The 25549-nt window shown below is 36.7% G+C and overlaps 3 protein-coding genes across 4 annotated transcripts; 1 reads left to right on the top strand and 2 right to left on the bottom strand.

The window, feature by feature from the left end:
- Positions 1 to 10449: 10449 nt before the first annotated feature.
- LOC104098236 (U-box domain-containing protein 4) lies at positions 10450 to 13261 on the top strand. Of its 2 annotated transcripts, none has more exons than XM_018771482.3 (3): positions 10450 to 11037; positions 11224 to 11693; positions 12737 to 13261. In XM_018771482.3, the coding sequence occupies exons 1-3, from the start codon at positions 10787 to 10789 to the stop codon at positions 13063 to 13065; spliced, it is 1050 nt and encodes a 349-aa protein (XP_018626998.1). In that variant the 5' UTR covers positions 10450 to 10786; the 3' UTR covers positions 13066 to 13261. The 2 variants fall into 2 exon arrangements, with proteins under 2 accessions (XP_018626998.1, XP_009603205.1); XM_009604910.4 differs by having other exon boundaries at positions 10460 to 11001.
- A 1754-nt stretch (positions 13262 to 15015) lies between these two features.
- Positions 15016 to 18937, bottom strand: LOC104098235 (uncharacterized). Its single transcript, XM_009604909.4, has 5 exons — positions 18507 to 18937; positions 17769 to 17854; positions 16843 to 17148; positions 16602 to 16685; positions 15016 to 15765 (listed from the first exon to the last, which is right to left on the bottom strand). The coding sequence occupies exons 1-5, from the start codon at positions 18738 to 18740 to the stop codon at positions 15459 to 15461; spliced, it is 1017 nt and encodes a 338-aa protein (XP_009603204.1). The 5' UTR covers positions 18741 to 18937; the 3' UTR covers positions 15016 to 15458.
- A 2041-nt stretch (positions 18938 to 20978) lies between these two features.
- LOC104098234 (serine/threonine-protein kinase D6PKL1-like) lies at positions 20979 to 25197 on the bottom strand. The gene is made up of 3 exons (XM_009604908.4): positions 24613 to 25197; positions 22874 to 24035; positions 20979 to 21979 (listed from the first exon to the last, which is right to left on the bottom strand). The coding sequence occupies exons 2-3, from the start codon at positions 24013 to 24015 to the stop codon at positions 21142 to 21144; spliced, it is 1980 nt and encodes a 659-aa protein (XP_009603203.1). The 5' UTR covers positions 24016 to 24035; positions 24613 to 25197; the 3' UTR covers positions 20979 to 21141.
- Positions 25198 to 25549: the final 352 nt, after the last annotated feature.

Raw genomic sequence — 25549 nt, 5'->3', positions numbered from 1 at the left:
TCCGGAGATGCAATAGTTTAGTTTTTCATTTCTTATCCCAACTTTTGTACCTGTGCCATTTTAGCACATTTATTGTAAATAAAAGCATATTTTGCTCAAGTATTACATGAGTCTTTCTGCGTTCTTTTGTTTGAATATTTATGCAAGTTTTAATCTTTGCGTTCTTTCTTGCTTAAGTGTTTTGCGCAAATTTTACTGTTTGCGTCTGATCATGCAAGGCTTTGGGTGTATTTTTCCCTTAAAGCGTTTGGATTTCGTGCACAAATTCTTTCAAAATCAACCCTTTATCGTGAGGGTATTTATAAGAGAGGGCCCTCTTATGTTTACGGTGCTCTTGAAGAGGAGATCTCTTGTTCATTACGGCACTATCATTTGATGTACTTGTTTAACTTTCAAATGCAAAATCAATTCATCATTCAGACAAGAAACAAGATAGAAATAAAAGGACTTTACTTTATTCCTTTTATTTTCAAAAAGTACATAAGCCTTCGTTATATTAAAAGGAAATTGTCATTCCTTGTGACTAACTTGTACAACTTATTTCTACGGGACTAACCGTGCAGTCCTCGATCTTGATGTTACAACTATGTTACCGGTTTTCGTATTTTGGTCGATGTGGCAGTCATTGTTGTCGTATCCTCATATCATTCCCCCCTGTGTTCGAATGTGAAGAATGCGAATTTGAACACTGGAAGTTTTGCACCTTTGAGGACTCCACTAATGAATTGCTAGATAATCTTCAGTTCGGTAACAAACTTCACTTCCCCTTAGGAATTTATGCTATTGAGCCAAAGACTATCTAACAATCCTCTAGTGGTTTGCACTTGTGAACGGTCGGGTAACCTTTGCTCGATAACAAAATTAATTTCCTGGTGGGAATTTTTCTACCGAGCCAAAGATTATCTAACCGCTCTGGAGTGGTTCTTCGCTTGTGTGCCTTGCTATTAAAAGGTCTTATTGCTGCTGCTGAAACCTTCTTCATAGTATGCCTTCCATTGTTGCCTCGTTAAAAACCTTGCCAGAAAAACCCAATTGGGACAAAAACTGGACGAAGGAAAAAAGAGTGCAGCACACACTTTCAGTACAGATAATGTTCATCAACAATAATATCTCTTTAGGTGTTCCACATTCCAGTTGCTTGGCAACGTTTCTCCATCTTGATTCACCAACTCGTATGAACCTTTCTTGGTGACAGCTAAAACCCAGTATGGGCCTTCCCATGTTGGACCTAGCTTCCCTGCGTTGAGTTCCCGGGTGTTTTGAGTTACTTTCCTTAGAACCAAATCTCCCACTTTGAAATAACAGAGGTTGGCTCTTTGATTATAATATCTTTCTATTCTCTGCTTTTGGGCTAACATCCTAATATGCACCAAGTCCCTGTGCTCATCGAGTAGCTCCAAGTTGACTAACATTGCTTCGTTGTTTGCCTCTTCACTTGCCTGGAAATATCTCAAGGTAGGCTCCCCTACTTCCACAGAGATTAAGGCTTCTGCTCCGTACACAAGGGAGAAAGGGGTTTCTCCTATGCTTGATTTGGCCGTTATTCAATATGCCCATAACACTCTAGGCAGTTCCTCAAGCCATTTACCTTTAGCTGCTTCCAATATCTTTTTGAGATTTTGTATAATAACTTTGTTCATTGATTCCGCTTGACCATTTGTGCTTGGATGATAGGGAGAGGTTATGATTCTTTTGATTTTCAAGTCTTCAAGGAACTTTGTGATCTTTGTGCCTATAAACTGTGGCCCATTATCTCAGGCTATCTCTTTTGGTATTCCAAATCTGCAAATTATGTTCTTCCATAAGAAATCCGCCACTTCACATTCGCCGATCTTCTGATAAGGACCTGTTTTAATCCACTTAGAAAAATAGTCAGTCAAAATCAAAAGAAACTTTACCTTGCCAAGGGCCGGCGGCAGTGGTCTGATGATATCCAGTCCTCACTTCATGAACGACCATGGAGATAGAACCGAGTGTAATGGTTCTGCTGGTTGATGTACCAGTGGTGCGTAGCGTTGACACTTATCACATTTTTGTACGAAAGCTTTGGCGTCTTGTTCCATTCGGGACCAATAGTATCCTGCCCTTATGATGGTAGGCTATAATCCTGTGTTTTAGTCGCTTATTACACTCTAATTCAATTCACTTTACTTGTGTTGAGCTTTAATTGGTAGTGTTTATGCACTTATTGTGTGTTTTATGCCTTGTAGGAGTAATTTCGAGTTATGTAGATGTTGTGGAGCTAATTCGAGCTATTTGGAGCTTGAAGTCTGAGTAGAAGCCAAAGCAATTAAGCTAGGATCACGTTCGGGGGTCGAAAACCAAGTCTGGATGTCAAAAATTTGAAAAACTCATTTCTGGCCACAATTTGTACTACCGCCCTGCGAGGTGCGGGGCGCTAGTGCAAAAAGTGGCCAGAAATCATATTTTGGCACATTCTGGAATTTCCTACATGCACGCCGCATGGGGCGACGCAACATTGATAAGCAGGGATTTTGACGGCTTATTTTCTCTCTTTTACTTACGTTTTAGTTCAAAAATGCTTAAAAGTATTCCCGAGAACTAATGAAATGTGCTTTCTTGCAAGAATATTGGAAAATGAGCCAAAGCAGTGAAAATCAACTCAAAAAGGAGTAAAATTGGACAAGAACCAAAACAAGGCAAAAAGGGCTACAGTGCGGACCGCACAATACTATGTGCGGCCGCAAACTCTGAAGAGGCACTGATAGAATTTCTTCACAGAGTGCGGACCGCACAATTATTGTGCGACCGCAGAAGACTAGATTCAGAGACTTATAGTTTGGGAGCTTGAAGATGTGCGGACCACACCATTATTGTGCGGTCGCAGGATGCCAAAATGCGTCCACACTCATAAATATGCGGTCCGCAGAATAAAGCCGAGATCCAATCCAAGAGCAAGAGTGCGGCCGCACTCAGAAATGTGCGGTCAGCACAATTAGAGGAAATGCGACCACATCTCACTTTTATGCGACCGCAGAAAGCCAACCTGACCAGTCAGTCTCAAAGTGCGAACCGCACACAGAATTATGCGGCCGTACAACCTTTGCAGGGACAATTTTGTCAGATATTTTTAGCTGTATATAAATAGATCTTTTTGTCATTTTTAGGTTAAGTTGGGTGTACCTGAACACTTAGAGCCATTTTTCTTTACTGTATTAGGCAACTTTGTACTAGTTTAGCATTTAAACAATAGATTTTCTTTCCTTAATCAATTATTATGCATTTTATCTTAGTTTCTTCTTTAATTTCTTTATTTTTCATGAGTAGCTAAACCCTTAGCTAGGGTTGTGACCCAACCTTAGTATGGGTACTTAATGGGTGATTGATTTAGGGCTTATTTGTGATTGGGTATATGAATTTTAGCCTAGTTCTTGCTTGAATTTGAGAAGTGATGGTTGCAAATATTGATTAATGCCTAATTGACTTAGTTTATACTTGAGAAAGTGAGACTAAGTCTAGAAAAACTTGACTAACAAGAAATTGGGGTGAACTCAAGAAATTGATAGCCCCAATTAAAGGGTCGAATCTAGAGATAGTAAGACCCGACTTGAGCATTTATCACTTGTTTCGTGAGATACCCATTTGGACTTGAGAAAGCCGAATTGGGCAAAATCACTCAAACTACCAAGAGGTATAGAGTGAGTAATTATGTGTGATTGCTATATTGTATCCCGATCAACCAAACATGCCCTAAAGCTATAAATCTGTTAGGTAACCAACAAGGCGGAAGTCGCAACATCTTTTATAACTTGAAAAACAACCAAAATCAAAAACATTGTCTCTTAGCTTTACAATTACAAGCATTAGCATAAAAGTAGAAGTAGAAACAACAATTTAAAATGTGGAAGTGTAATATTAGGCATGTCATACATTCACACTAGGTATATACCTAATCCCACATCAAGCTCCCTGTGGAATCGACCCCGACTCGCATTGGGTTTTTATTATTGCATCGACCGCCTCGCAACCTAAATTAGTGGTGTGAGTTTAAGCGATATCAGGCATGTGGCGCGGTAGCCCAAAAATGTTAGAGTGAATTCCCAATTCCACTAAAAAGGGTAGTTTCATCCGGGGTTTGTTTTGGGGGCGGCTTAAATACACCAAAACACCATTTTAGATGAACTTTTGACACAATTTCAACCTAAGGAGGCTAAGGAGGAGTTGGAAGAACACAAGAACAAGGATTTCATCATTCCCTCCTCACTCAAGATCCGGGTTTGGATTGGATTTATGTTTTCTTATACTTTAGTTACATTTGTGAAGAACTTCTCCATGTCTATGGAGTAGAACCTTTTGGGTTTTGATGGATTTGATGTATTGATGGTTGTTTGTGGATTATAACTCTATTTTTATGTATTTGAATCATTTTTGAAAGATTTAATTGTTGCATCTATGTTCACTTGTTCTTGTAATCGAGAGAGGCATAACTTGTGATATATTTACACTATATTGTTGGTTGAGTTCATAGATTCTTCTAAGTAATCGAAAGAGGCTAGTTGAATCCTTGATTAAACCTAGTTAGGAGGATAATCTAAAGAGGTTCTCCTAAATACCAATCCATTACAAATTCTTGCTTATCTTCACAGAGCTTAAATTGGCTCATATTGTGAGGTTGAGACTTAATCGAGAGGGGAGTTTCTACTAAATAATTGTACTGATAATTAAGTGAATTCGAGAGACTCACTTGAACATTAGAAGTGAATTATCTAGAGTTAGATCCCAAACAATTATCTTGCACCTATCCTATCAACCCATATTTTCTCCCATTGATAACTTCCTTGCTTACCTTTGTTGCGATTGTCATTAGTTAATAGCTTTATATTCTTAGTTAATTATAGTTAGAATTCATATATATATATCCATTGTTGATCCTCCTGGATAGAAATCTAGCTACAATCTACGATAATACTGTTTAAATCCAATCCATGTGGATACGATATTATACTATACTATCTTTGACTAGAGAGCATAATTTAAGTGTGTTTTTTGTGCTCGTCACCTTACCAATTTAAGTACCAAGGAGTCTGCGCCTGAATGATTTCCACATATCCCTTCATGGACTTCTCGCATAACATAGTTAGCTTCGGAATCTCCCAACCATCGGGCCAGCGGGCCTTGGAAAAATTTCCAATACAGTTGACTAACTTTGAAGCTATATCGTGCTGCTTTGGCGCATAGTGCCCGGGAGGCCTTGGAGTCTTCGGGCAACTTCCCATGTTCGAGATAATCAATGATCTCATTCCTCAAGTCCTAGACCAAGTTTGTTGTATTCACCTCATAGTAGCTATTTGCGTCCAGAACTGAGTGCATGAGCTGTACTACCATCCCGGAATTCGATCCCTTCATTTCTGTTGATGAACCGAGGTTAGCTAATGCATCCGCTTCTGCATTTTCTTCCCTCGGGATATGCGTAATTGACCACTCTCGGAACTGAGGAAGCCGAGCCTGAACCTTTACTATGTATTGTTGCATGCACTCCTCTTTGGTTTCGAAGATTCCATAGACCTGATTTACCACTAGCTGGGAGTAGCATTTGATTTCTAAGATCTCAGAATCTAGTCTCTGGGCCAATTCGAGACCTATAATCAAAGCTTCATACTTTGCTTCGTTGTTAGTCAAAGGGACCGTTCTTATGGCTTGCCTTAAGGTTTCTCCTGAAGGCGTGGTTAATACTATGCCAAGCCCGGACCCCTTTACGTTGGAAGCTCCGTCCATAAATAGGGTCCAAACTCCCTATGTCGATTCTGACACCATCACTGCTTCTTTGGTTGCCAGAGGCAGCAATCCCGGACTGAAATCGGCCATAAAGTCGGCCAAAACTTGTGACTTAATTGCAGTCATAGATTTATATTCTACGTCAAATTCACTCATTTTGACGGCCTATTTAGCCAACCTACCCGAGAGTTTGGGTTTATGAAGGATATTCTGCAGGGGAAAGGTGGTCACCACAGTAATCGGGTGATATTGGAACTAAGGCCTTAGCTTCCGAGTGGCGACTACAATTGCTAAGGCAAGATTCTCCGGATGCGGGTAGCGAGTTTCTGCTCCCGTTATAATTCTACTAACATAATAAATGGGAGATTGCGTACCTTCGTCCTCACGGACTAAAACGACACTTACTGCTACCTTTGAGACTGCTAGGTAGATTAAAAAAATTTCACTTTCCTCCGGCTTTGACAATAACGTAGGGCTTGATAAGTACCTTTTCAAATCCCTCAAAGCTTGCTGGCATTCCGGGTTCCATTCGAAGTTGTTCTTTTTTTTTTAGCAACGGGAAGAAATGGTGGTACTTCTCTGATGACCGGGAAATGAACCTACTCAAAGAGGTCAATCTCCATGTGACCCTTTGAACCTCTTTTAGGCTTGATAATTGGTCCGGAATATATTCAATGGCTTTGATATTATCGGGATTTACCTCAATCCTCCTTTAACGCGCACTTCTCGGGGTTAAGCTTTATGTTATGCTTCCTCAGGATGTCAAAAGTTCTTGCAGATGCTTAAGATGATTACCTGCGTTCAAAGACTTAGCAAGCATATCGTTTATATAAACTTTTGTAGTTTTCCCTATCTGGTTTTCAAACATCTTGTTTATGAGCCGCTGATAAGTGGTTCCGGCATTCTTTAGCCCTAAAGGCATCACGTTTTAGCAATATGTGCCAAAATGCGTTATGAACGAAGTTTTTTTTTCCTGATCCTCCGGGTTCATTTTAATTTGGTTGTACCCAAAATAAGCATCGAGAAAACTCATTAACTCAGGCATGGCCGTTGTATCGATCATTTGATCGATGTTTGGCAGTGGGAACGAGTCTTTTGGGCATGCCTTATTCAAGTCCTTATAGTCTACGCACATGCGAAACTTATTGTTCTTCTTAAGAATTACTACTATGTTAGCTAGCCAGTCTACATATTTTACCTCTCATGTCAAACCGATATCAAGTAAGCGAGTTACCTCTTCCTTGACGAATTTATTTCTGGCCTCGGGAATAGGACGTTTCTTTTGTCTTACCGAAAGAATTTTTGGATCCAAGCTTAGCTTATGTACGGCCACTTCCGTCGGGATACCTGTCATATCCGCATGAGACCATGCAATAATCGGCGTTAAACTTAAGAAATTCAATAAATCCAGACCTGAGCTCGGGGTACAGTCCTGTCCCCAAGTGGAATTTCCTCTCCAAGAACTTTTCAAATAATGCGACTTGCTCAAGCTTTTCTGTTGTGGACTTCGTTGCGCCTGTCTCTTCTGGTACATGGAAATATCTTGGCACCTGATAAGAGTCCGACGCTTCTTCCCCTTGGTTAACTTCACTTGATTCGGGAGCAGGGGCTGATTCCTGTAATTGTTATGCCGCATGCTCCTTCCCTTTGATACTGGAGACCGAAATCGCATTCATCTCCCTTACCACCGGTTGGTCGCGTTTTATCTGTTTAATCCGCTCGAGAGTTGGGAATTTCAGCAACTGATGATACGTTGATGGTACGACTTTCATCTCGTGCAACCACGATCTTACCAGAATAATATTGTAACCTATATCACCGTCCATAACCTCAAAAATGGTCGTCTTCATCACCTCCTCGAAATTTGTGGGTAGCAGGATCTCTCCTCGGGTTGTCACGCTTGCGAGGTTGAACCCGGCGAGGAGTTTTGTGGCCGGAATGATGCTTCCGGTAAGTCGCCTCCCGAACATGTCGCGGGTATCGCCTGCCATGGACTGGCGTGGCATCGTTTCCCTCATTGCGGGTATCACTGATTGAATCCTCATGTTGAGGCTAGTTTCCTTGGGCCTCAAGATTGTATGTGTTGTTAACACTATTATTTGCCATTTTCTGATATTTTTTACTAAGAACAAATAATCAAAATACGTTAGTAAAAGAGGCAAGTACCAACTTAATACCATGACTGTCTAGGCCCCATGGTGGGTGCCAAACTGTTTACACGTAAAACGGTACAGTTGAATTTATACTTGGTTTCTAGAAAAGTGAATTAATTTGATCCTGAAATGATAGAATAATTGAATAAATATGCAACACTTAGCCTTGAGATAAAGATGAAATAGCAAAAATAGTAGTTCCGGGAGCAGGGCTTCCGGGTACAACAGTAGTAAAATCAGAAAGTAAGAGGATAAAATTGTATAAGGCTTTTAATAGATTATCGCATAAGTTTTCCAGAAAATTCGTCTCTTTTACAATGATAATAGAGCTCACTATTTATAGCTGCACCTAGGGAACACGGTCCTAGGATCATGCCCTTCTTTAATGTCAATTATGAGGGCCATTGAAGAATGTGTAACGACGGGCATGAATGACAAATTCTTTATAACGGGCAGTGTACTAAATACTGTAGAATATTCTCCATTAAATGCTACCGGGTAGCAGGGACGGATCCACCCTTTAGGGTGGGGAACCCACTAAGTTGGTAAAATTATCATATATTTATGTAAAAAGATTTAAACTAGGTTAAATTTTGATTCTGCCACCCCGAGTCGCAAACTAGACAAAGGTGTCATGGTTGATAGATCTTTTTGAAAGCTTTTCTGGTATGTAAAATTCAGGTTCGAATTTTCTTGAACCTTGTTTGATTTTCCCTTTTGGGTTGTGCTTTTTATTTCCTTTGTCCAAGTCATTTTTCTTTTTGGCTACCTCCCAATTTTCTATTTGTCGTTTATTATTTTTTATATTTTTTTCTCTATTCTATTATTTTATTTGTGATCTAGTAAAAACTCTAAATTAAAAAAGAGCCTCCATAATTTAAAAATTCTATAAAATAAGCATTTCTCTTAATCTCAAATTTATTAGTTTTTTTTCTTTCAAAATCGAAAAACTTGAATCTTGATGGAAATTTTGGATTGGGATCAAATTAATTTTTATAATTTCTTTTTTTATTATAACATAAAAAATTGTGCTATTCTATGGTTGTTAAATACAATTTGAATCTATTTGCTATTAAATTATGATGAATATTTTGCAAGTATTGCCTACAAAAATATGAGATTTATGATTTAAATTTTTGGGATCTTGTAGCTTATCTAATTCTACATTTACTTATTTTTATTGGTGAAATTTTCTTATTGAAGATATTATTTTACTTGTGCAAATTTATTTTTAGTATACAAAAAAAGATGTAATTTTCTAGTGAAAATATTGATTTTATTTGTGCTATTAATAATAAAGGTGTAATTTCTTCTTTAAAATGCTAATTACATTTGCTTCTTGATGTCTGAGATGTAATTTACATATATAACAATATACCCAGTGAAACCCCACAAGTCGAGTCTGGGAAAGAGATGTAATTTTCATATTTACAAATAAAAAATGCTTGTTAAATTGCCTGAATAAACTAAAAAAATAAACCAAAGAAACATTTCGAATAAACTCTATATTAGTCATTACAAGGTGTACATTAAAGGAAATTGTGACACCCGCCACCTTCAAATCCTAGACCGCCTCTGCCGGGTGGTAGGCATTTATTTCATCTTTATGAGCAACATTCTTTCCGGTAACAGCAGATGAAATAGTTGTCTTCGGTTTTAGCTATACTTTGTCTTCGACTCCATATGACATTCTCTTATGCATCACTTAACATAGCATATTTTATCCTATATAATATACTATGTTAACTCAAACAATACTCATTTACAACGAGTCAACGACCAATGTGCACAACCAGTGAAGAAATCATCTTAATCCGACTTCCTGTGCTTATCCATTGAAGATATATTTTAGGTGTAAAGTGTTAAATGGTGGTTAGTGATTTTTGAGATTCTCTGTCTTATCGTTTTATCTAAACGCTGAAAGTGTTAAATACTTTATATATTTAGATTTTAGTCAGCAACATGTTCCTTTCATTTGTAAGTTTGATATTTATTTTTCTTTAGGCTAACTAGTACAACATAAAGTCATATATATTGTTGATAAGTAATGATTACTTGTATTGCATCCTTTAACTGCTTTTATATTGTGAAAATTAATACTTTTTGAATTTTAATCCTTTGTTATATCCTCCCAAATGGTGTATTAGTCAAAAAGCTAGCTACTACAAAGCAAAGAGATTAAGGAAAGCTTGAAGATCAGGGGCATGCATTGATTTCGGTAAAGTTACGGCGGATGCCGTATAGAGGCAAAAGGAAAAGCGAAGCTATTTCCTCAAAAACAGAATGTATAACGGCTGCTTTCCTTTGATTTTTCGGTTGCTGACTATGTAATTTTCGATGTACTAGGCAAACCAAATCAAGATTACTGCCTTTTCCCTAAAATTTTGTGCCCTTGTCTGAGGTAGTTTGGCTTGACTCACGATAAAAAAAATTTATTCGTATTCAGTATTTATATCAATCCAATAAATACATGCATATTCATATACACTCTTATGAGTAAATGGTGATTTTGTGCTTCAAGCTCATTCTTGAATAGAATAAATCTTGAAGTCATCACACATCAAAGATACCCCTACATTTTACACATTTTTAGTATATTGACGGGTATCTCTTGATATTAAGTTAACTAGCCGATAAAGCTGACGACAGTTCCTTGCATCAGAGGGAAGTTAAAGATTCAAGCCAAGGAATTTCCACCTTAGTTAAATAAAGAAAGGGTTGAAAAGGGAATGGATCAGTTGCTTCAAATCAAGAACTCTAGATTAAAAGGAGAATCTTGAAAAGGCACAGACATTACATACTCTTGAAGCAACACATATATCCTTATATACATATAAAGAAACAAAAATATTCATAAACAAACAAGTGTGACTAAAGGCAGAGGGAGTTTTCAAGCCATGGAAGAAATGGTGGTGGAAGCTCTCCTCTTTGGTGATAGACAAGCACAGCTCCTTGCTGCAAGACAACTTGGTCAATTTTCCAGCAAGCAAAGGCACAAGATCGTCGAAAAAGGCATAGTTCCTCCATTGATTTTGATGCTGAGTACTAATGATTATGAAGTCATTGAAGCTGCACTTTTTGCTCTGCTTAGTATAGCTTTTCGCAGTGAAAGGTTAGGATGCGCATACTTCATTCAGGAACGTGTTTGGTACGATGGAAGTCATTTTCGAGAAAAATGCATGAAAACATTTCTAGGGAAACATTTCTTATGGAAAATGACTTTCGTTGTATCAAACATACCAAAAACAAAATTTGTTCTCAATATTTAAGTAACACGAGTGTATCTATACCTCGTTGATTTTCAGAACTAAAATTGTGAATATGCTTGTTGCAGGAACAAGATACTCATAGCAAAATCAGGGGCTATACCAGTGTTATTAGATGTGCTTCAATGCGAAAACGAGTTGTTAGTTGAGTTAGGAGTGGCAGCTCTCTTGACCCTCTCTTCTTGTGCTTCAAACAAGTTGGAAATTGCTGCATCTGGGACTATCCCACTTCTACTTGAATTGTTAAATTCACAAGCCTACAACAGCATGAGCTTGCAGGCTAATTTGGACATCTTGTCTATACTTCACAATCTTTCAACTTGCCATCAGCTCATCCCTTCTATTGTTTCATCTGGTGGGGTAGCTACCCTGCTTGGATTAATTAGCCTGGCGTCGGAAACGAAAACAGAAGGAGAAGTGATTGTGGAGAAAGCCATGGTATTGCTAGAGAATATTGTTTCTTTATCAAGAATTGGACTAGAGGAAGCTGCAGGAACAGATGGAGCAATTCAGTGTTTGGTTGAGGCCATGGAGGAAGGTTAATTGCATCATAATCTCGTCTAAAAGTTTCACACTTATAATTAGTTAATTGTATTTTGTCTTTTCAACTCTCAACACTCCTGTCGGCCTGATTCTTCTTTTTTCAAGGGCCGAAACACATGGAAATTTGTTTTTTCATGGGCCAAAGTCCAAATCCGTGGAAATATTTTTAATGTTTTGGGAAGCAGTGAAATTTGAATCTAGGACCTCTTGGATGTTCTCAAGGGCGGCCTCGCCCCGAAGCAATTTAGGCCCCAAAAATTTAATGGCCCTAAAATTATTATTTTTTTATATATAATAGTATATTATTTATATAATTATCTCTTATTATTGATAAATTTATTTTTTTATTGTCATATTAATTTTTAATAACTCAATTTCTTCCTCTAATTAATATAACTAAAATAGTTTTCTATCAATTTTATTTTATTTTTTTATTTAATTATATTTCTCTATTCATTAGTTGGTCACGTAACTATATCTAATAATCTAACTTATTATTTATTTTCCTTACATAAATTATACTCTCTCCGTCTCAATTTATATGAAAGTGTTTGACTGGACATGGAGTTTATAAAATAAAGGAAGACTTTTGAAACTTGTAATCTTAAATAAATCATAAAAATTTGTGGGCTAGAAATTATCTCATTAATGGTAAAAAGAAAAATCTAAAGTTGAATTGTTACCAAATATAGAAAGGGACTTACTAAAAAAAAGGAGTTACCTTAGTTGGGACGAAGGAAGTATGTTTTCTGGGTTCTCTCATTTCAGTTGTGATGCAATCAATATTAAATTCATTTAATTTTCTGTACTTTATAAAACTAAGTTCTCATTTTTTTTAATTCTACATCCTCATATATATATATATATATATATATATATATATATATATATATATATATATATTAAGGCCTCTTATTAAGGCTTTGCCGCCCCTGCATGCTCTAATACCATTTTGAGTCGAGTGATTATATCGTCTAAAAACTTAAGTTGTTTGAGAGAGTACACTTTTAATTACTTAATTGTATTACGTCTCAACAGGTTCAAGTCAATGTAAAGAAGATGCAGTGGCAATTTTACTCCTAATATGTGAGAGCTGCAGAGAGAGATACAGAGGGATGATATTGAGGGAAGGAGCTATGGCAGAACTGCTTCAGTTGAGTGTGGATGGGACAAGGAGAGCCAGAGACAATGCTAAAAGACTGCTTTTGCTTTTGAGAGACCGTTCTCATTGCAGCCCAAAGAATAAACAGCCAAAGAATATTCTGCTATTGGAACATGTTATGAGACAAATTGAGCAAGGAGTTGGAGAGAGAGCAGGGATGTCAGTTGCTCTCTTGGAGGAAATGATTTCAAAACTTAGAACATGACATTTTCATGTGCTAGATGTTCGAGTTGTGCTGATAATTGCAGTAAACTTCATTTGCTTTCTGAGTTTTGGAAGGGGTACATGACCAATGTTGTATGATTATTATATCATATATCTGCACATAAACTTGGGATTTAGATTATTTTCTTGGCAGGGCATCATTTATTCTACACTACAATTTGACAAAAGAAAGTCCATTTCCTATCTTTTCAGCTCAGTATTTTTCCTTTTGTCTTTTTAGCTCAAAAATGTTTGGTTGGGGTGAAAGGAGGAAAACAAGAGAAAAGTAAGAGGAATGAATAATTTTACATATTTGGTAAGTCGAAACACCAAATATAGGGAACCTTGGACCAACGATAAAGTTGTTTCTGTATGACCTAGGTCAGTTCGAGCCGTGAAAGCAACCATTATTGCTTGCGATAGGGTAGGCTGTCTATATCACATCCCTTGAGCAGGGACGGCTCTAAGGCTAGGCCAGTGAGGCCGTCGCCTTAGGCCCCAAAATTTGAAGTCCCCAAATTATTATTATTATTATATAATTTATATAAATAATTATTATAAATAAAAGTGTTACAGTATTTTTTTGGTTACTATTTGATTGAGGTTATTTTATTCCAATAAGTTTATAAATTACGATATTTTTTTCACTCATTATTAGTATATTTGCTTCACTCTTCAATTTTAAACTTATCCTTTTTATATAGAAATTAAGTTATACATCGACAATATAATGAATTTATTTTACAATCTTCTCTGAAACCATATGAACACAAAAGTATTCATGCACCAATTTTTTTTAGTGTAATTCAATATATTATATTAGGTTATTAATAATTTATTTTAAATATCTCGCCAATGAGTGCTACTTAATTATGAACTTCAATTAATATTTAAATTAATCAGAAGGTGTAAAAAAATGTGACACTATTAATGCTCAAAACTTAACCTATTGCGCTATGTACGTTTATTTTTTTTTTTATGTTTGTGATGATAGTCAAATTAAAATTTTCGCTTTGAGTTTCGTACCTCAATATTCCACCACTTTATTCTTTATGCTCTTCTTCCTAATTTTTTTTAATTCGCTATTTTGTGTCTTAAATGATTAATTTGGTATTTAGAAAGTAAAATTGTTTTTTAGTGTTTTATAAAATAAATTTGAGGGCCTCTCAATATGGTTTCGCCTTAGGCCACGAGCTCCGTTGAGCCGTCCCTGCCCTTGAGATGCGGCCCTTCCACAAACCATGCATGAACGCGGAATGCTTTGTGCACCAGGTTGCGCTTAAGGTAAGTTGGAACACCCCCTCCATAATTATTTCCTATCTTCTTCAAGGACAGAAATGAGGAAAATAAACAACCAATAGTCAATTAGAAAAAGAAAAAGTTACCTTATTCAAGCTAAATTGGTGATTTTCATCAAGAGACTCAGATACTAAGAATCTACTATCTCGAGTGGTTTTGTATTTTTAATCAAAAGCCACCTGATTGGTGGGGAGGGGGGATATGATTCCTAACCTCCTTCAAAACTAAGTTAGAATTGTACATATCCAATTCTTGCAAAGATGCACCAAATGACTGGTGTGTGTCATACGGTAGAATATGCATCGGTCGAGGGGTATGTATGTAATCTCAAATGAAGAATGGCTGCAAAGTTTTCCAGGAGGTCAAAGTGGTCAAAGAGAGCGCGCATTAAAAGGGACCCAGATGACAATCATTCTCTTTTATAGGAGAAAGTAAACACCACCCCATTACTAGCTATTGTCAACAAATTGCTTCAAAGCTGTTCGTTTGGCTACGAAATAATAGTTCAGTATTCACAGATATTGAGGTTTAGTATTTTCACCTAATGATTTGGCCATCAGCATGTGTAAATACTGAACTCTGTATTTGAAATATTGAAATATTAGTTTAAGGAGTATTTCAAATGAAAAATAATAGTCAAGTGAAATTCATGTCGCAAAGCAAAAGTCAAATTTCTCACAAAATTTCAACAAGTCATCCAACATCCCCAGACAATAAAGGAAATACCAACACAACAATAAACGAGGTAATTCCAACAAGCCCATAGAAAGCCTTATTCACCTTTAACAAAAACAACCAGGAAGCAAGACTTCCAGACTTGGAATTGGAATTTAAAGCATATCTGTAGAGTGTAGACTAAACTTGCAGGTATCTGTTGTAACTAGTTAGAGCTGTGTAACTAAGAAGCCCTTTTAGGGTGCTCACTTGAAGAGAACAAGAGGAGCTCATCTCCATAGTGTGACATACTCTGCGTTTACTTCTTCAGAAAAATTCACACCAAACACGTATCAAATGCCATGGTTTAGAGTTGCATCATTATTCTCTGAAAAAGACAATGTCTGGAATCTCTGGGTGCATGCACTTCGTGACAGCATTTCAGTGTGACTTCTTGTAAAATCCATAAGCAACAGCCACAAAAGCCACTGCTCCAACCACGCCAATGGCTGTGAAAACTTCAGGCCGGTCCCATTTCCCTGACCAGCACGGAAGTCTTCCCTGCCCCTTTTCCTCTTTCACCTCCGCACTCGCATCTCTACAACAAGAAAATCCTGCAGTACCTTGACAACAGCCCTGACTAGCAGTTTCTACAGGCGCTTCCCCTTTCTTGTCCGCACTGGTTCCATTGGGAACCCTCTGCTCATTCACCTTATCAGTTATCTCAGCAGGCAGTCCCATTTGGCCCCTATGGTTAACCAGGATAAAGTGTTTCATGAATGTACTCACAATAATATGAGAAAAGGAGCAGAACATATTTAACTTTGCAACTGCTAAAGAGATTGCCTCCAACTGAAACTTAGAGAGATCAAATAAGAAGTTTAGAATGTGAGAAATTCCCTGTTCTATAATTGGAAAGGCTTTTCCTTTTGCACTCTATTTCATAACTAGTCAGCAAAATTGATCTAACTTGTTCAAACCCTTCACATACCCATCCATGCCCATCTCAAAATGAATGCTGAGAATAGCATCCAGCTCCCAGCAAAAAAGCAACAGAGAAAAGAAGATAGATCCAAATAACAAGAGCAAAAGATCCATCATCCTCTACCACTCTTTACTTACTTTTAATTAAGATAGTTTATTAATTAACATGCAATCATTAAAGCTTTATAAAAGCAAAGATCATGATCAAGCATGAAAAACAAATGGACTAAATTTTATTATAACAACCCTTTTTTTTACCTTTTAAGGCAAATTTGGCAACATAAGCAAATGACGCAATTATACAACATTATCCTATAATCACTCAGCAATATTTCTATTACTGACGCCAGTGATTAAGCTATTTTTGACGTTGGATAAAAAAAAAGAAATATTGGTGGATGCATGGTGCAAATAGCAATTGAGCTTGGCTAAGTACATTAAACTCATTGTGATTGGTTCTGTTAAGGAAACTGCAAAAAGATAATCTGGAACAGTGCACTATGGGATTTTCTCAAAATTAAATAAAGAATTTGTACCATGTATATAGCAAACCCCAAATCATGCAAGCAAGAAACATAGCAAAGCACAACCAATACAAACCTCCAAAGTCTTTCAATGACTTTTCCCTCTCTGATCTGTTCGTCAAGCAAAATAGGTATATCACTTTGGGTAACATAGCCATACCTGCATTATGACAACGGATCACATATATATGTAAAATTGACAGTCTAACAAGGAGCTTCACCACTTTGATCCATTAAAAAGCCACATACTAAGGAACTGGTCAAGAAACTAATGGAAACTAAAAGAACACCTCTATAAGTACAAAACTAGGGCTTACCAATTCCCAGCAATTTTCCCTTCTTTATCTGTACTGAAGATTATGACATTACCAGCATACTTGTGGCCACCAACATGGGAACAAGCTGTCACATGAACTTCGTTTTTCAAGTCCTTGGACTCAATCAACTTGCTAAATTCCTCAATCAGAACTGGTCCACAGACACCACACCTTCGATCTCGCTTGTTGTGAGAACAGACAAATACATAAGAACCGCTTAGTGGCTCCTGCGTTCCATAAGTCCAGGGCTTGCCATTCACAAGCACATCCTCAACAAAAGCATCGACATCCGACTCCTTCAAATTCCTGATTAAAAGTACCAGACATAAACTCGAGCTCAATGTAAGGTAATGCTTGGAGATGCATACAATGGTTAGGTCAAATACTTCGCAACAAAATCAAGAGGTAACTAAAAACGTACACCCTTGGTCCCAGCTTGTTTGTTACTTTTTGCTAATTGAGAGTCAATTTGACTAACTTATTGGAATTAAATTGAATTAGATTAATTCATTTATTTTTAATTAAAATTTGGATATTTAGAAATTACTAAAAAAAATACTATACATTACAATTCTCAAATGAAAAAGCACATATTTATATGTTGGTCAAATTTCACCTGGTCTGAATCTAGAAATGCAAAAAGTGCCAAAAATATTTTGAGATAGAAGAGTACATCAGTGTGGGTACTTTCATTTTACTCAGACTAATTTCTTTCGAAATAGCATAAGGTTGTTAAAAAGTGAATCAAGTCAAAATCACGATGTATATTTCTCTTTTCTTGCTTTCAGATAGACTAGTTATGCATTTCATCACTACTTCACACATAATACTGAAGAAGGAAGAGTTTTCTGCAGCTTAATACAATGATATAAAAATAAAAATAACAAAATAGAATTAAAACCCCATAGAAGAATGTCGAATATTACCTATATTTGATCATTTCTGGAAAAATCAGAACATCTCCATCAGATAGTCCAATGTCTTCACGTACTTCGCAAATCGTCAAAACAGTCTACCGCAAATAATCACCGAGGCAAAAAAACACAAAAAAAATCAATTTCACACTTGCAAAGCTAACATCATAAAACTATTAAAGGCATTCTAATTGACCGGATAGAGTTCTTATATTGTGTATTAAATTTATCCACTACACATTTGAAAGGCTAATAACTTAAAGCTACTAATTGCATTCTAATCGACCAGGTAAAATTCTTATAAACTTTGTATCGAACTTAAAACATTTAGTGTAGAATTCTTAAAATTATACGACACATTTTTTCATTATTTCGCATAGAGGTTAAGTTTTGTGCACTGACTATGCAATATTAATTCATTGCAAGGTAAGTACAAGTAAATATCTACAATAAGTATTTATGAGTAACCTGATAAAAAAAAAAGGTAGCTAAGGAGGTTAAACAACACTAGTAGTATGCACAAATCATTTATACTGTCAGTATATATACTTCAATCCTTTTATATAAACTTCCAAAAGCTTAAAAACTACATTAATGTTATCTATATTAGATCAAAAGTTATCAAAACTATTATCTAAACTAGATCTAAAAAGCACCGATCGGCTAATTTGTGAGTCGGAAACTAAAAATAATAGAAACGAAGCTCAATGTAACGCCGTTGACTAAAGAAATTAGTTGAAAAAAACTAACCTTAAGCTTGATTTCATCCTTACGAGCTCTAAGAGAAGCAGCGAGTAGATTGGGAAGTGGATCGGAGTCGGAGGATTCAACGTGAGAAGGCCAAGTTTCATGTGATTTGTAACAGAGGAAAACGTGACGATCGTAAACGGTAGCAGTCCCGGCGAGTTTAAGTTCGTACATTTCTGAACGTTTGAACCCGAAGTTAACGTCGTCAGTGACGATGTCCTCCGAGTTTCCGGCCATTTTAGAGAGAGAGATTGGTGGAGAGCAGAGAAATTAAAATGGGAACGTGGAGAGAACGAGCCAAGGATTAAATAGTAACAAGTAATGGGCTAATGATTTGGTCTTAGGTCGCTTGCTCAACTCAAAAGGACAATTTTCCTTTTTGGACTAATTGGGGAGATTTTGGAATTTTGGACATTATGGGGGAGAAATTGAACAGTGAGGAATGATAATCGTTGACATTTTATAATTAAGTATAAATGTATGTGACATATGTTAGTGGTAAAATATGGATGATTGATATAGAGATACAGGTACTCTGTTATTTTTAGTGTTAACAGTTGACGACAAGGTTTAGGTATTGATTGAAATAAGTGATACATATTTGATAAAAGTTGAAATATTGCACACGAAAAAATGACTTCGTGATAACTCATTTTTTGTCTAAATACTTTCTTTAAGAAAAATATTTTAAACAATTCAAGAAATTACCTTACCAACAATTAGCTAATTATAAAGCATAGAGAAAAATTGATTAAACTTAAGAGTCAAACTTGTGACATTGTGATTTTAATCTTGACCGCTTTACTTCTTCGCTCGTAAAAAATGGCTAGGGGACTGGAGCTTAGTGCTATTGAGAGTAAAGGGTCAATCAGAAGGACTACAGATAAAAAAATTAAGGTGCGTGTTGTGGGCATTAGGCCATATTCCAGCTACCAACTTTTCTAACTCTGAATGGTGGGTGTGGATAGAAATAGAAAGGAACACATTTGAATAATTTCCCCTCTTGAAAATTAGAAAACAAGTTGATAAACTCTAGTTCAGGTTTACACAAAACTCTGCTTAATGGAGAGTATATTTTCAATTGTATACGTTGAGGACAATCTGAAATCCTGAAAGTTAACTATAATATAGTTTAGTAGAAATGAGTTTAAACTACTTGTATTACAAGAAATTTGTGCGCTTTTCTTCCAGTGGTGTTAATAGTAATAAAATTGTGTAGCTTTAGGGATGGCAATGGGAGGGGCGGGGCGGGGGCGGGACGTGTTTAAACATATGCGGGTGTGGGGCGGGGCAAAATAAAAAATATTTAAATCTATGTAGGTGCGGTGTGGGTGCGAGTTTAAAAACTTCATCAAAAAAGAAAACTCAAATTTCTGACTTTCTACAATGAAATTGATTCAACGTAATATATTGAAGCAAAATAAAGTAAAATGTAGTGCATATAATTCTTCCATTTTTCGAAAGCAATTTTACAAATAATAACTCAAAATTACAAATACAAGTATCCATCTTTTCTATGTACTTGGTGCCAAATATTATCAAATTTCTTAACAACGATTCTTCGGAAAATTCATCTGCTGCCCATATTTTGCTTTATTTTGCATTTTAAAAGTAAGAAACATGATTAATCTTAACGACTGTTGTTAGTAATTTTTGCCAATATTAGTTCTTCTGATCGATAAGTATAAGAATAAAATGAATCTTAGCCATTAATTATTTTATGATCCACGTGGCATAAATCTAAAAGTTCATTGAATATTACTTGAGGTGATATTACTTGACTGAATCTTTTTCCTAAAACTAACATATATACTTTTATCAAATATTAAAAGTTAAAAAACAAAGAGGCATTATGATATCAAAAACATTTTTTAAGTTACTTTTATTGCATATGTGCAAGATTTAATTCTCATAAGTATCTTATCTTCTTCTTTCCATAACTGAGGTACTCCGTAATCGTTAGAATTAATAAAAAGCACGAGTAAATATAGTAAAAGTTTAAAAAAAATTCTAGCCAAAAGATTAAAAAAATTTAAAACTAACAAAATGAAAAATAAAACATTTATGCGGGGCGGGGCGGGCGAACGCAGGTGTGGATGTAGGGCGGGTGAACGCGGGTGCAACTGCTATGCAGGGCAGGGTGAGGCAGGTTGAAATTTTGCGGGTTAAGAGAAAACCCGCCCCGTTCCCGCACCGCCCCGCTTGACATCCCTATGTAGCTTTGGTGGTAGTTGACTGGTTGGCAGTGGTGATAGTTGTAATGGCGGAGGTGGGTTGATGTGGTAGTGACTAGAGGTGGTGGTTGTGGTGGTTGACGCGGTGGTGGTTGACCGTGGTGGTGGTTGTGATGGTGGAGGTGGTGGTTGGTGGTGGTTGTGGATAGAGTGATGGTGAAAAGTGATCTTCAAAGATTTTATCAACCAGAGAAGAGGACAACAAATAGCAGCAAGCATAAACATTGACAAATAAAGAAGATACTAGAAAAGTGACCTTCAAATATCCAATTCCTATGCATTAGCATTTCAGGAGAGTATGCACTTTACATTTTCATATGAAAGGTAACAACAAATCGGTGTTCTTCCTAAGGGGCTCTTCATATAACCTGACATGGACTTAAGTGCTAAGTAAACAAGTTTACTCAGAAGAAATCAATCTCAAAATAATTATCAGCAGGTTTAACATCAGCGCCTGGGACCTTTGTTGCTGGTGCGCTGGGGACATCATGTAGCACGAACGGCTTTGGTACATCAGGAGGACTAGCACATCGGATAAGTGCCCAATTCACGCTCTGAAAGAAAGGATGTTGTTTTATTTCTGTAGCGCCCCGCCTATATGCAAGGCGATGCTGTGGCTCTTTCACAAGTAAACCTCTTATCAAGTCCCTTGCAGCAAAGCTAACACTAGGTGATGAAGGGAATCGCAGGGGCTGGCCAATGACATTAAACAAGGTGGCTTTGTTGCCTGCTCCTTTAAAAGGTGTCTGCCCGAACAAGAGCTCGTAGAGAAAGATCCCAAATGTCCACCAATCAACGGCACTACCATGTCCCTCGCCTTTAATGATTTCTGGAGCAAGGTACTCATGTGTCCCCACGAAAGACATGGATCGAGCATTTGTTGGTTCAGCAAGGAGCTCTGGCAGGGGGCTCACTTGATTGTGCATCTCTGTTTTCTGTTTCGTGCTCTTTCCTTTCTTGGGCTTGCTTAGGAAACGCGGTGAAAAACATGCAGGCTGGATGATACAAGATGGCTCAATACAAGCAGGCTGGACACAGTATGATGAAGTCTTCGACTCTAAACTTGAATTTGAGGATTTAACCAAAGTTGGACTTGTGGCACACCTCAAGGAGAGGTCAAAGTCAGATAGCATTATATGACCATCTTCTCGAACCAAAACGTTCTCTGGTTTAAGGTCTCTATAAATGATTCCAAGCATGTGCAGGTACTCTAGAGCAAGGAGAACTTCTGCTACATAGAACCTATACTCCAAAACACAAGATAACAAGTGCAAGTTAACATCATTGAATCAAGGCGTCCTTGTGATTTTGTGCATGATATTGAAAACAACAAACAGTCATCACATTTCCTGTACAAAATCATCAAAGACTGGATTTCTGGATCTTCAATGAGTAAACTAATCTTGAGTTGAGAAGACTACACCATTATCTATGACTCTCTAGCAGAGCTAATAACCAACGCTACAAACCCTACACCAGTCAGTTTCCGTTTCTTAACTGAATGATTTACTTAGGAATGTCGACATGTATTGGTAAAGAAAATAATATAAATGCAGTATCTGCATATTGGATAAAAGGCAAGTATCACTTTGAGCCTAATGTTGAGTAAAAGAGAAGAGAGTTAGGTAAAATAAGCAATCTATTTATCTCACCTGACATCAAGTGAACAGTGATAAGTGATAAACATAGTGCTGAATATGACAACACGCATCATCATGGGTTGAACAGCAAGACCACTAGAGGTGAGAGAATTTGCCAAACAATAATATTCTAACCTAACTACTATTTATGCAGGATCTCCCTTATGCCATAGAGATCTAGGAAAAAGAATTCCAATTTAACAAGGTTTCTTGGAACCCTTAAATCATGATAATAATGCAGGTTGTGATAAGAGATATGTTCACATTACCAAAACCAATCATATGTGAAGACTGGTTTATCGGGAAATTAATGTATTGTACTTTGATCACTACGATTGCAGCAAGAACTGAACATATTGACCATGAAACTGATCATCAGATCAAAGAAGTCCTGAATATATAGATACATGGACAAAGAAAACGCTTCCAGCTGAATGGAGATTCAAAGTAAAATAGCTACAACATCAACAAATATTCAATAAAAAACTAGCCTAACCTGGCAGCATGCTCAGGGAAAAACTTTCCTGGCTGTCTTTGCCGAAGTGCATGCAAATCTCCCCCAGGGCAGAATTCCATCACCAAGCAGGAAAATTTGTCTGTTTCAAAGTGTGAATAGAGTGTTGGTAGAAAAGGATGATCCAGAGACTGCAGTATCTCTCTTTCTGTCTGAGCTCTCACGATTTTCTTGCGACTCTCTAGAGCTGCTTTGTCCATCACTTTCATGGCGAAGAAATCTCTTGTGCCAATCAACTGTGCTAGAAAAACATTTCCTATGTCACCACCTCCCAATCTCTTCAGAAGTCTGAAGTGGTTGAATCCCAGTGTTCCGTCAAGAGATCTAATGGCTTGAATTGCATCCCACTTTGTATCATTTGCCTGATGTGGTTTATATATTGCACTGCTGAAACTAGTACAACTGCTTTCGTCACTGATATCACTACCTGTGCTGCCTCTATAGAAGCTTGTTTTTCTGCTCTCACTGATATCACACGAGTTGCTAACATCACCGCTTTCACCAGACTTGGCAATGCTGCTAGCGCATTCACTGATGACTTCTGTAGTGGTGAAACTTTGTTTGGCTTCTATGTACTGCGTTGCAGTGTAAAAGCTGTTTTGAGGACTAGGACAATAGCTTATTCCAGATTGAGATGTTAAAAGGTCAGCATCTCCTCTGGCGACAGCATGTAACATATAATCCTTGCGCTCCACAAAGCTACTTGAAGTAGTGTTCTTGTTATCATGAAGTAAATCCTTGATAGATGATTTGGTTTCAAAGATTAAAACCCGATCCAGTGAACATTCTTGTGATTGTTGATCAAGAGTATCTTCTATGTCCTCTTTTCCTTTAGTCGAATAGTGTCTCATCGAATCAGACATATTATCCCTCTTTATACGATTACTGGAAGTTTTATATGAACACTTAGAAGCAGTCACCGACCCTGTTGGGGTATCAATTGTCTTTGACCCAAAGTCAGTAGCTATTGGATCGAAGGACAACTCTTTACATCTAGATTGTCTCATTGATGTAGGATGGGGAGGACGGCTAATCCGGGAAGCTGAGGAGGCGTCACCCTTAATAGGAGTGAAGGAAGTATGACTGTTTGGTAAGGAACTAATTCCTTCAGCAAGTGACTCCATTCTGCTTTTTGGCCTAGACACTGCCATTGTACAATCAAAAAATGAGAGTATTACCTCATACTTACTCTATGAGACAAAATAAGCACTTAAAGCCATTTTGAACAAAGGTTTTTCTTTTAAGTAATAAATCTGAAATTGGCTCTATGATCCCAAAATGTAGCACAAAATCCTTAAACAAATGGGAAGGAATCTTTGGCAGAGAAATAAGAGGTACAATATCATTCACAGTTTCCCATTAACAAGAAAAAGCTACTTAACTTATAATTAACAAATCAATCAACTATGACGCAACATAAAACTAGCTGGAATCGGCTGTATCTGTATGAACAAACTTTAACCATTACACTCTATTAGGGTCCATTTCATTCCTATTAATAAAAATCTAAGAGCGGATAAATGCTTTAATTAAAATCCAAGAGAACTTAAAATTTAGAGAGATTACATTTTAACTGCCCAATTGCATTACAGCAGAAATCAAAGATCTTTCACAACAGAAAGCTTGCATGGTTCAGAAGTTTCCTCTTTTGCTTCTTCCACAAGAACCAAAACAGAGACAGAGAAATAAATAAATACAAATAACGGGTTCTTGAAAATTACCTGATTAAAGAACTGAGAACAGTAAATTAATCTTTCATGATTGTTGAGATTCAACAAAAGCTAGAGCGAAACAGAGAACCTTTCAAGAACTTCACTCGAAAAGTGAAACAATCTTTTGCTTTGTAACTGCTTTTTCCTGTATTGTTTTTCGGACTTCTTTTTCAGATCCGATCGGAAAACAAGAAAGAATGTTAAGTATTCTAATTCTACTGATTTTGTGAGTTTGAGTTTTTAGTAATTACAATGGAGAAGAAAAGAAACAAGAAAAGGAGAGAAAGTTATATGAATGATATGAAAGAAAACTCAGAAGCAAAGCAAAAAGACAGGGAAACAAAGCAAAGCTAAAGAGTAAAGCTGTCTTCACTTTTAAGAGAAATTAAAGAAAAGAATGAAAAATCTAACTTCTCGCCTCTGTCTTTCTGCTTTACCTTCACCTTTCTTGTTTATGTAAACGCTTATACTGAACTACTATACAGAGCTCTTCTTTATCGTAAAATACAAAAATTTATACTGTAACTTATCACAGTGAGTCTGAGAGAGGTGAGAGAGAAGACTGGAAAATGCATTTTATTATTGGCACTCTCAAACTTCTATTCTGTTTTTTTTTTCACCGCACTCTCAACTTTTATTCGGAGAGCAATTAAATCACAAATTAATTGAGACCAGCTACATAAATATTTTTATTTTTTAATTTGTGTATAGAGGACTATTTTTATGTTATTGTTAATTTAGCAGGACTTCCCTCTTTTATTTAAGTTCAAATAGATTATATTACCACGACCTAAATATTAGTTTTTTGGCTAGTTAATGTACTTCAAAATATTTGACGTTTTTAAACTTATTTTTGTTATTGTGTTAACTAAGTGAGGTATTTAAGAAATAATTTAGACGAGTACTCATATAATTAAGACTATTAAATATTTTAAAAAAGAATGCA

The sequence above is a fragment of the Nicotiana tomentosiformis genome, chromosome 2 (genome assembly GCF_000390325.3).
Source record: "Nicotiana tomentosiformis chromosome 2, ASM39032v3, whole genome shotgun sequence".
Lineage (NCBI taxonomy): Eukaryota > Viridiplantae > Streptophyta > Magnoliopsida > Solanales > Solanaceae > Nicotiana > Nicotiana tomentosiformis.
Note: the sequence above shows the minus strand (reverse complement) of the source record. Positions and strands in the feature narration are given on the sequence as shown.

Coding starts and splice junctions, on each gene's coding strand:
- LOC104098236 (XM_018771482.3), top strand. CDS start 10,787: ATGGAAGAAATGGTGGTGGAAGCTCTCCTCTTTGGTGATAGACAAGCA. Junction 11,038..11,223: donor TTCATTCAGGAACGTGTTTG/GTACGATGGAAG, acceptor TGCTTGTTGCAG/GAACAAGATACTCATAGCAA. Junction 11,694..12,736: donor GGTTGAGGCCATGGAGGAAG/GTTAATTGCATC, acceptor ACGTCTCAACAG/GTTCAAGTCAATGTAAAGAA.
- LOC104098235 (XM_009604909.4), bottom strand. CDS start 18,740: ATGGCCGGAAACTCGGAGGACATCGTCACTGACGACGTTAACTTCGGG. Junction 17,149..17,768: donor CCAGAAATGATCAAATATAG/GTAATATTCGAC, acceptor ACTTTTAATCAG/GAATTTGAAGGAGTCGGATG. Junction 15,766..16,601: donor GTCATTGAAAGACTTTGGAG/GTTTGTATTGGT, acceptor GGTTAACCATAG/GGGCCAAATGGGACTGCCTG.
- LOC104098234 (XM_009604908.4), bottom strand. CDS start 24,015: ATGGAGTCACTTGCTGAAGGAATTAGTTCCTTACCAAACAGTCATACT. Junction 21,980..22,873: donor TTCCCTGAGCATGCTGCCAG/GTTAGGCTAGTT, acceptor TTTGGAGTATAG/GTTCTATGTAGCAGAAGTTC.